Genomic DNA, 11,182 nt, shown 5'->3' on the forward strand with positions numbered 1-11,182 from the left:
TTGCGTGTGTATATATAAATATATATATAAAGGGGTACATCTGCGTCAGTGTTAATTGGTTGATCACTGGATTTGTTTGTTTTCGAGTCGCTTATCCGCATTTTTATATATAATGCTTAAGATATTTTAAATTGTCTATGATATGTTCTCTTATGAAATAATGCATGGTTCTACTATGTTTACGATTTTATGCGCTTAATTACGCTAAATGTACTAATCAAATATTGAAGCATAATCACTTAGTCTTCTGTCACATAAACATGTTCAGGGTCTCCATATATGAACCCAAATAGAGTAGTCTGCTCACAGTCTGCTCTTCTAATTAGCATGAAAAAAGAAACTAAAACATAACTAAATAGATGTCTTCATTTCTCTGCCCCGACTTTAAAGTTCTTTCTTCACTAGTTAATACGCATTCCAGACATTTCATCATCAGCAGGACAGCCTGCAGATAATCAGATAGTAGTGATCAAAGTAGTGAAATATATAAGATGCAGATGACAGAAGTACGATATAGAATGGACGGTGTGAAGGCGTTCCTTTATGTTTTCAGGTTTTTCAGATTACCAGAGCTGCAAGCATGGTGATGGAAGTTTGGTTCTTGCAGGTTTGGCTGAGTGGGTTGAAGCCAGTTGGAGAAAGGAGGAGAAAGCTGAAGCAGGTCTCTGGATTGCTCATCTTGATCGAAGGTGCCAAAGTCGTCGACCAGCGGTGGGGCATCTATCACCTGAAGTAGGTCTCTGGGTTGCTCATCTTCAGTGACAAAGTCATCGACCGGCGCTGGGTCATCTATCACCAGGGGCTTCTTTGCCTTTTGGCGTTCAAAAAGCTGCGAGAGAAACAAGATAGGTAAAAGTGAAAATGTAATATCTTCTTCCATTTTCTCTGTTTCTTTCCCTTTCTAGAACATGGAAGAGAACTCGTTACATGCCGAAAAAGAAGATGGAATCAGCACGAAAAAAAAAACAAGAATGAATCACCAGTTTAATTTTGGTAGGTACTGTAAGGCGTAATTTCTTATAAGATTCAGATCAACAGAATCTTTATGGGATAATATTAGCTTCTACTTAAATTTCTTCTAGTAGCACCTTTCCATGCCGTTGTACAATGAATAAGAAAGCACACTTATTTGACTCAGAAGCAGATACACCAAGCTAGATTTTAACTTTTATAAGTTCCAGATTTTCAGGCTGAAATTTCAAACAAAACTCGCATAAATATGAACCTAAGGACGGAGCCAAAGCCTATCCAACACAAAAAGAACAGTTATAGATCTGCAGAAATGGAAAACAGGAAAAAGAACGAAGTTGAAACTTGAAAGTAGAGATTACCGCTCTCGAGAATTCATTGTTGTGTACTTCCAAAAGGCACTGCTCCTATTCAAAGGAGAAGACAGTTGAGCTCTCAACGTGATCTTGATTTTTGTTTACAACTTTATGGCTTGAACTAAATGAAGAAACCATGCATTTAAGTACAAGTGGTACCTTTCTACGCAAGTCGTCAAGCTCTTCTTTGAGCAACTGGATCTGCGTAAGCTTCCATGTGTTAGTGAACCCAGAGGGAGAGCGAGAAAGAAAGTGATAGAGAAGAGCATGAGGAGTTGTCGTTGTCATTGTACCTCCCTTGAGCGGACTCGATCTAAAGAAGCTTCAAGTTGCTTATCAAGGTGTTTCAAATCGGTCATGGTGAGAGTGGTGAGATCCTCCGCAGTTAAGTGTCGCATGGTTTCTCGCAGCTTGTCATTCTCATTCTTCATTTTCGTCATCTCACAGTATATCTGCTGGCAATGGTCAGGTAATCTTATCAAACTCAATTGCGAGAATCAATCTTCTGTACGATATCGTACTAATTTACGTAAAAGGGAAAAAAAATGTGAAGATCTGTCGCTGCTGACCAACCTGTTTATCATCGTATTCCTGAATTCGAGTGCCTGATGCTTTCTTGAATCTATCAATAATCTGGCACATGCTGCAAGAGTGACCACTTTTTATTTCATCATTTGATACATGGTAATAGCTACTATGTGCTCACAATGATGAAATAAATATTCTATAACATGACTAACAACTTGTAAACACAGAAACAGAGTATATGACATTTGATTGCGAAAATTATATTTTAGAAGAGATAACGTATAAACGTCTAAAGATCTGGCAAATTATTAGTGCAATCGACCAACAAAATGTGGTATTTAATTGGGTAGCTCTCCCTTCATAATCGTTAAAGTTCCTAGATCTGAAATTCTCGTTTATATGTCCTGCAGGGTCACTAGTAGCAGTTGGATTGAAATCTTAGCATCTCGGCTCATCTAAGCTACACATAGCAGCAAAAGTTCGTATGCATATCGTTATTGTACCATACAAATAACCAACTCCTCCTCCTGCTGCACATTTCACGAATAGAGTCATCTACTTTCGTTCCTTAACTTCGCCGTTCTTTCTGAAGATGAATCTTGGGAAATTTAAACCTCAAAATTACTCAAGAAAAATAAAAAGTCGAGAAGAAATCTTTAAACACAAACATGTAAAAATAAATTGCAAATATCACGAAATCAAATCCCATAAGTTGGTGACACAATAGAAACATATCCCAATGCTTGTGATTATACGCTCGTGAAATAATGTCTAAACAAGCCCGGAAATGATGAGCTCTCATTGGGACTCTGCACCATTTCTCGTTGTGCAGGGTGGTCCTACTACAGACTTAGAACAGTCTGCCTGTTCAGATGACCTGCAGACCCACATGGCAAACCCAGTACCGCCATATCCTCTACTTGATGATACTGATTTCATCTTGCAAATCTGTTGCTTAAAGTGAAGAAAATTGCCAATTTGGTTTGAATCAGCCAAATTTCTGACTGCCAACAACTGTTCCCTTTTTCCCAAATCATGCTCACCAACGTGCTACAGAAAATGGTCTGTCTGTGAGGATATTGCCTATGCACTGTGAAGACAAAAGATGCATTCGTCAACAGTCTTTTCATCTGAAGATTAATGGACGTGATCTGAACTGAGTGAATGTAGAAACAAGTATCGAGAACACCACCGGGATACTTTTCTCTCTTAGTCGATGAACTACCGGCTCAGTTCCTTACATTGGCAGGTGAATGATACGTGCTTCAGGAATTAATACGCTTGGAAACAGATATGCATGCGCGCATGTGTATAGCATAAAAGGCAGAATCTTATTATGGTTAAACAGTGAATCTTATTATGGTTAAACAATAGTTCTTCTTCAAATGACGTTTCATCAATCTGTGACGAGTATCTCGTAAAGGCCAGTTTGATTGTTTGAGAATCTGGAGTCCAGATGATACATGAAAAGAAATTTTGTAATATCGTTAAGCATAATATTTATTTGACTACCAGGTGACTGAGAGGCGATTTATATCCTTGATGGCATAAAGTGAAGTTAATCATCATATCCAGCAGTACCACTCTTCCGAATTTTTGCATGTCTACATTTGTTTTACGTTATAAAACCAAAGAACAGGAGATAGAGACTGTTCCATGTAATGCAATCCAGCGTCTTACATAGCAGTTCCTTCACATCATAACGACCGGATTATAGAGAAAGTAAATAGAACATATAATTAAGTTTTATTAATCTGAACCAAAAAATAAGTGTATGTCTAGAAATGAAACGCATCAGCTTCTTTGATTTTTCGTTTTTCCTCACTGTGTTTCTTAATTTCTTCCCATTTTTCTTCTTGTGTCATTTGTGAAAGCTGAATTCCTTACAATAACCACATATTATAAAGATTCAGAAAAATTCATATGAAGAACAATTTCTCTTTTAATGTCTTGTGCTGCTTCTCATTAACCCCAAGACTTAGTTAATTTGGTTCGACAATCGTGATTCGTTTATATAATCCTTTTGATTAACAGCCGTGCGTCAAATAATTATGGTTAATGATCATCGTATCGCATGTGTCCAACTGCTTCATAACAAGCATATCAGAACAAACTTTTGATAGGCGCCTTCGATTTTTTAGTCGAAATAATCCATTGGAGAAAAACAAGGACTCAGAAGCTGAGACAACATGTTCAAGTTAAATAAAAAGAAAGCAATACCATTTTCATGTCAAGATTTACCCTAGCATCTATAAAACCATCTGAAGGAAAAGGAATGAGCCTAAATATCTTAAAGCAAAGTCCTTATTGTCAATCCGGTCAAAGATTTCAGGATCTCATAATTATGAAACCTGGAATCGCGTCCTGGTCAAGTAAATGTAGAACTGCACTGGCTAAATATTTCATGAAAGTAAGCAGAAAATCACGCACTTAAAAAAGAAAACTTGTCACATCTTACCAAAATATATAGAATCTGAAGAAAGGCTTCACTTCATCAAATTTTCTAGACCAAGATCCTAGGCAAGAGAAAATAATTGTAAAACAACATTGCTGCAACAGAGATATATGAAGGAACCTGGAGTGGGGACTGCAGTACTCGAACATCTGCCCACTGCTGGAAAAGATGATGAGTCCGATCTGGGCATCGCAGAGGACGGCGAGCTCATGCGCCTTCTCCAGCAACCCGTCCCGCCTATCGGAGAACGTAACTTGCCGGTCGGTGGTGTTCTCAATCCTCCTCATCTCAACACTTCCACGTCCTATGCTCACTTAAATGTGATCTCCACACTCTCAGGCGCCTGAATATGATCTCCACACTTATCAGAAATAGAAATTCTGATAAGGGGAAGAAACGCGGTGATGAACAGAAGAGAGAGAGAGAGAGAGAGAGAGATGAGGGGAGGGGAGGTGCTCTCAGTCTTGAAGGAGGTCTGCCATGTGGTAGTGCCCCAAGAAGGGAAAAAGGAAAAGGTGGTGTGGATGGGTAACTGCCCTCTGGTGCCATTTTTGGGAGGGGGAGAATAGAGAGCCCTGCAAGAAACCACTGGACTCCAATGACCCTTCCAGCAACAGACAGATCGTCCATATCTCTGGTTCAAACCTACCACTCTAAAAAAGAATTCAATTAGACCCCAGCAATGTGCTCTCTCTCTCTCTCTCTCTCTCTCTCTCTCTCTCTCTCTCTCTCTCTCTCTCTCTGATTTGTCAAAAAGAAGGCTACTGAAGCCTGTTCTTGAAAAGAAGAGCAGGAATTGGATTGTTTAAATGAGAATGAGGATGTGGGGAGTCACTGAATGGGAGTGGTGGGTGAGTTGATGAGGTTACCAGTGGGAGTAACGCTGTACCATCCCATTTGGGGAAGGAGAAAAGGAGGAGGTTGCCTTGTTTGGTGCATGGCACTGGCGACGTGTAGCAGAGGAGTTCGTATCGATATGGGGAATGCTGGAGGGTGACGTAAGAAATTTAAGTTCGATTACCCACAGTTGAAGTTGAAGAAGTTTATAAAACTCAGTTGGATTACCCACAGCAGTGATGCAACCAGAAATTTAAGCTACATGCAGGGCATTCATGTATAGATTTTAAATAGCATATCTTAACAATAATAATAGTAATAATAATAATAGCAGTAATAACAATATTAATAATAATAATAAAGTGTCATTTTACCAGTCTTATATATACTTGAGAATTGTTCCCCCAAAATTGAGAAAACAAGTGCTACCGAGATAGTGGCCGTGTAAATGTATGGGTTGATAAGCAAAAGAGCGTTAGCTCGGGCTTCTCCTGAATTTTTAAAAACAAGACATAATCAACTTTTGTTCAGTTTTATCCGCACCTTGAACATTGGATAAAATAGTAACAGCATCTTAGCAATTGTTTTGGTCTCGTCCTTGCTAGTTATACATATTTAATAAAGAATATAATATATATATATATATATATATATATATATATATATATATATACACCTGATATTCCGGCTCCATCTGACAAAAAATCTGATAAATGCCCAAACGAAATTGTATGTATTCTTAATACTTGTTACTACATTCACATGAGTCCTAATCTGAGTTTCATATCGACTGATTATGAGAACAGCTATATGAAAAGCGTAGCATGTGTCGACGGTTCCCCATTTCATCCGCCAGAGATGATTTAGTGCCCACGAAGGAAATGAATATTTGGAAAACTTAGTCTTTTGAGTTGGACATGTTCAGTCCTAACATATGGCCTGCCTCTTTCAGAGGCATTTTGAACCCGCCTTGGATCTGATTTTTATACCAGTAAAATTCATATGACCAAATTAACTTATTGAATGCCAATCTGGAAATATCATTTTTCTAATTTGAAGTTTAAGTACATATTACCGTTATATAAATTTCTTTCGAAACTTAGGTTTCTTTTGGATATTGAAAACTAAGGCCGCCATTGTAAGAAGTATGGCCAATCAGGACGTATCCTTTTCTGTCTGCTTGGTTAGACCATCAAATGAAGACCATTCAAGTTCGATAAGGTTAACAGGTCGTTCGTCGAAGGTGTATTATAAGTATCTAACATGCAATTGGACTTGGATTCAAATTTGATTTTACCTAAGTACCTGACCAGAACATGGATATCACAACTAATGTAATATGCCCAGTTAAATTTTTGATTATCCATATCTAATTCATCATTTGAGGTCAGATTATAACTTCAAGATTAAATGTGGGATGGGATTTGGAAGCATCGGCTCTACCATCAAAGGCTTTGGACTTTGTTGGAGTTTTAAGAATTGGATTGACATATGGCCTGGCTTTTCTTCATTCAAATTTGAAGCCAAATATGCAATTGTTTGATTAATCAAACTTGGTTGATGGTACACATCCCACGCACTTATCATGAATGAGAACCCAAAATAGTGCATATTGAAACAAGCATTTCCCACATCAGTATAAACAACATTCGAAAAAACTTTATATGTTTAAATGGCCTCGATTTCTGCCATTTTTTTTATTATTTGCCTCATCAAAGGGGGTGAAATAACAAAAACAAATGTGGTTAAGGTTATATCTTATTCGAATATGATATGCTGACATCCCTCTGGCTTTTGAATGTACCCAAAAAGGGTTGCTAGGAGCCTAGGAGTATGAATGTGGTATGATTTTATATATATGATTATGGACTCAGATTTATAGCTTATTCAGTTAAATTTAGTAAAGAAATTGAAATTCAACGGGTTCATTTGCTAATCCAATTGAGTGTGCTGCTTCATTCATAATTGAATCCGAGTCTGCTATCTGACTAAGTTTGGATAAGCGTTTGACCTGGCTAGACCTTATGTTTGAATTCAGTTTTAGATTTGTCCGTAGATAAAATGAGATTCAATATGCTTTCAACACTCCACCAACTCACGAATAAATAAAAAAAACTTGGTTTTTAAGTAGCTTTTTTTCCTCAAATAATAGGCTGCTGCTTTACTAAATTTGGAAATTTAAGTTCCGTTGCTGTCGTATTGGCTTTATGCGAGCTGACAGTTCAAAGAAATTATATAACTAGTTATTTGTCATGAATTGTTCAAGTATCTTCCGTTTTATAAAGGGAGTTGATCAAAACATTGAATTTCAATGTCTTAGAACAGATACTTCCCAATAATTAATAGGAGAACATAAGCGCGGTCAGATTGTAAAATTTGTCTATTGCCAATAAAAAATATTGAGCGACAATATATCAACACCTCAATGGAGAGGACTCATGGATTTGGCTGTTCCCATTGGACACAGTTTTCAACCCAACCATCGGAGTTAGGACTAGGGATGTCAACGGATCGAATTCAGATCGGATACATTGACATAAATATTTTCAAAGTTAAAAAAGTTCCAAGTTAAAGAGTACCCAAAAGTTTTTCTTGGAAAAAAGAAGCCACAGCAGCATGCCATCAAAAGAGAAGAGTCTTATTTGGTCATCAGGGTTACCTAACCAATGCCATATCAGAACTTTGGAAATATTATAATATAATTGCAACTGTACATATAGTGATATGTGTGCTCATGACAGGAAAACTTTAAAAAAGTTGCATACTTCAACATTATGTATCGACATGTCAATAAAAAAAATAGTTTAACAATATATATATATATATATATATATATATATATATATATATATATATATATATATATATATATATATATATATATAGAGAGAGAGAGAGAGTAAAAAAATAGAAAAAAAAAAAAAAAGATGAAGACAAGAACCGGTTCACTTGGCTTCATAACGGCACCCATAATTTCATATCAATACTAACCTCAATATTGTCAGGATAACACCTTTCAATAGTCGAATTGAGAACATGGCTACAACAGGGCGCCTAACCAAACTAGTTGCGCTACTCATCACTTGGGGAGAGAGACACTTGTTGAGTTTGTGAACTGTCAAGATCTGAAGTGACAAATGGTACATCTCAAATTAAAAAAGATCCATTGCATTTGTAAGAAAAAATCATAAGACACCAACAGTGGGAGATCCGGACAAAACAAGAAACTTGGTTGCTTTCTCTCTCTAGATTTGGTATGTAAGGCTATGAGGCAAGAAGAGGGGGTGAAATTGGGGATAAGCTGAGTGTGAATGGGAATGCAGCCAACCCCTTCTTGGGAGCTAAGCAAAGCATTTAGCAACAACAGTTAAGCCTGGACATCGGGTTGGCCCAACCCTACCTCACCCGATAAAAAGTCGGGCTCAAGCCAACCCGATACCCGAAACTTAGATCTGGCCCGACCCCATACTTAAAACTCGAGATTGAGCTCTGTCCAATTAAATTAAGAAAAATACATTTAAAAATATGTATTATAAGGCCCACCCACGCTTATTGGGCTCACCCAAGAGAAATAGTGCGATTGAACAGGAGATACGAAGCTCATCGGCCACAACAAATTTTTCGACGTGAAAAAAATAGTTATTTATTGTGTTTTTGTTTGACGCATTGACTATGGTCATGAGTCACATTAGGACAAAAAGATCCACGTGGGATCTGTTTTTTTATTGAAAAAAAAACTTTTATTTAATAATTCAACACTGTTGCACAAAATATGTGCCTAATTTTTTTATTTTAAATTTGTGTAAAGAACATGCTTTCATGATCAGATATTCGTTATTTAAATATAATACAATCTTGTGACCCATATACTTTTATTAGTTCATTTTCGTCGACCAACTCAAATCGCATAATTTGGAAGGTTACAATCCCACCTCATACTGATTAAACTTTTTGGGATTTGATTGAACGTGGATAGTTCTTCAAATCATAAAAGAAGATTATCAATATTTCGTAATGGAGGTTTGTTTGAAACCAAATCAAGATATGACGGGGTCAGATCCCAATCTAACATATAATTGGTTTGGATCCTTACTGCATACTGGGTTCAGTTTTGGTTCCAGTGACTTCCAACTTCAAGTCTAACTAACATTTGAAATCGTTCTCATGTATTGGATCCAATCAAGTTTGGGTCGATTGATCTTACCTACGTTTCATAGGCTTTCGAGGTGAAAAATCACATGTGCATTGTCAAGTTCATGAAGTAGTGTAGTGTATTTAAGAAAAAAGATTCCACATTCACAAAGCAAATGGCAATAGGAGTAGATGGTCCCTTGCCCAAAGTTATTATTATATTATACACTGGTACTTTCAAAATATGTCCATATGCACGTGACAATATATATATATATATATATATATATATCATGAGAAGAAAAATGATATAAATTTTAGCACTGTATATTCTTCTTATGATGGAACAAAAAGCACCATTAAGTTAAATGATATAAATTTAGCTATTCTATTCCTTTATCTAACATGTCTGGGCATTCACAACCACGTTGCTTGACACAATTGTTTTGAGGTGTAGAGAACAAGACGTTCGTGTCATCCTGTCCCTGGAACACGAGCATCCGATCACAAGATTCCACTAGAAATTTATAATGAGAAAAATGAAAAGAGGAAGTGCAGAGATTCCTTTCGGTGGCATTGCTGATACCATCTACACATTTATTGCTGGTATTCGTGAATGTGGTTATAAGTTCATACGTGAAAAAAATGGTAAGGAACGATAAGAGAAGCGTCACTGAGGCAGGATTCTAACTCAATATGCCGATCCTTGTGTCTGAGTGTGCGTGCATACATGAGAGTGAGTGGCTTATTCCTCTCAAAGATGTTCTCTGCTTCTATTTGGTTCATTGAGAATCTCAACATAGATTGACAATAAGTTCATTCAGATTCTCAACATTGATTAACAATAATGAGCAGTGACACTCTTTTAAGCAGCTAATAATGTAATCCACTACTCATTATAAACAATCTTGTGCAGAAATATATTAAACTGTGAATTTAATTGAAATTAATAGTTACATTCAATGTATACTCTTTTCTTGAGAAAATGTATTCAAGTACCATTTATTTATTTAGAGATGCATCATAAACCAAAGGCACCATGACCTCATGAAGATTATATTAGATTTTAAAAAAAATAATTTTAATAGTTAATTTCAATAAGTCTGGTTTTTATCTCTTATCTAAATGGTCAATTTTTTACCAACTTATATATATATATATTATAAGGTTGGGTTGGGTGAGAATCCCAACAATGAGCTGACTAAGCAAAAGAGCAATTTTGTGAAGCCAGTGGCATACGACAATGTGACAGAAAGTACATTAGGAATTCATTTCTTGCACGTCGACAATTCAGTGTTCAAACCAATAGATTCGGACCTACATAAACCATTTATACGTAAACCCAACAAATCACTAAAAAATAGCCGATTAAATAAATTTTCCCTGTTCAAAATCGTTATTTGTTGAATTTTCAAACATGCAATAGCTGAATGTGGTTTGTATTTAAGTGCTAAAACCTTAGAGGCATGATTTTTATGGTTTTAAAAGAAAAGTGGTTTTTCTCAAGTAAATAAACATTTAAAAAGAAATATCAGTGAAAGTTCAGTGGGATTTCACACATTAAAGTTGCATTTGATAGCGGATGCATTGAATGATAGTGCTTTCCAAAATCCAAAGTTTAAACAAATTAATGACGTTACATTTTTAAAACCATGGATTTAATATCGAAGAGGTCCCACCTTAAATTCATGGATTTGGATTTCAAATCACTAATGAATTTGAAATCTATGATAAAAAAAAAAACACCCTAATTGTTAATTGTACATGTCGATTGGAATCCTGAAATTTGAAATCTTACTATTAGCTTAAAGAAAATAGGCCGACTCGCTTGGGTGCTTATGAGGCCGTGTCGACCCAACTAACGTCATTCTCAACAAAAAGATACGGGTCTGTTACGGATATTGAC

At 36.3% G+C, this 11,182-nt stretch overlaps 1 protein-coding gene across 2 annotated transcripts; it reads right to left on the reverse strand.

Moving 5' to 3' along the window:
- Window positions 1–307: 307 nt before the first annotated feature.
- On the reverse strand, window positions 308–4,635 carry LOC116256481 (MADS-box protein AeAP3-2-like). Of its 2 annotated transcripts, none has more exons than XM_031632851.2 (7): window positions 4,429–4,635; window positions 1,899–1,968; window positions 1,619–1,777; window positions 1,485–1,526; window positions 1,332–1,376; window positions 568–829; window positions 308–445 (listed from the first exon to the last, which is right to left on the reverse strand). In XM_031632851.2, exons 1-7 carry the CDS (start codon window positions 4,593–4,595, stop codon window positions 402–404), a joined length of 789 nt encoding a protein of 262 aa, XP_031488711.1. In that variant the 5' UTR covers window positions 4,596–4,635; the 3' UTR covers window positions 308–401. The 2 variants fall into 2 exon arrangements, with proteins under 2 accessions (XP_031488711.1, XP_049934379.1); XM_050078422.1 differs by having other exon boundaries at window positions 1,619–1,780.
- Between the last annotated feature and the right edge of the window lie 6,547 nt (window positions 4,636–11,182).

The sequence above is a fragment of the Nymphaea colorata genome, chromosome 6, assembly GCF_008831285.2.
Source record: "Nymphaea colorata isolate Beijing-Zhang1983 chromosome 6, ASM883128v2, whole genome shotgun sequence".
In the NCBI taxonomy this organism is placed as follows: Eukaryota; Viridiplantae; Streptophyta; class Magnoliopsida; order Nymphaeales; family Nymphaeaceae; genus Nymphaea; species Nymphaea colorata.

What these genes read in the sequence shown, in the direction of transcription:
- LOC116256481 (XM_050078422.1), bottom strand. Translation starts at nt 4,595, where the DNA reads ATGAGGAGGATTGAGAACACCACCGACCGGCAAGTTACGTTCTCCGAT. An exon ending in ATCGAGTCCGCTCAAGGGAG is followed by an intron (nt 1,527 to 1,618) that starts GTACAATGACAA and finishes AAGCTTACGCAG; the next exon opens with ATCCAGTTGCTCAAAGAAGA. An exon ending in ACAATGAATTCTCGAGAGCG is followed by an intron (nt 830 to 1,331) that starts GTAATCTCTACT and finishes TTTCTCTCGCAG; the next exon opens with CTTTTTGAACGCCAAAAGGC.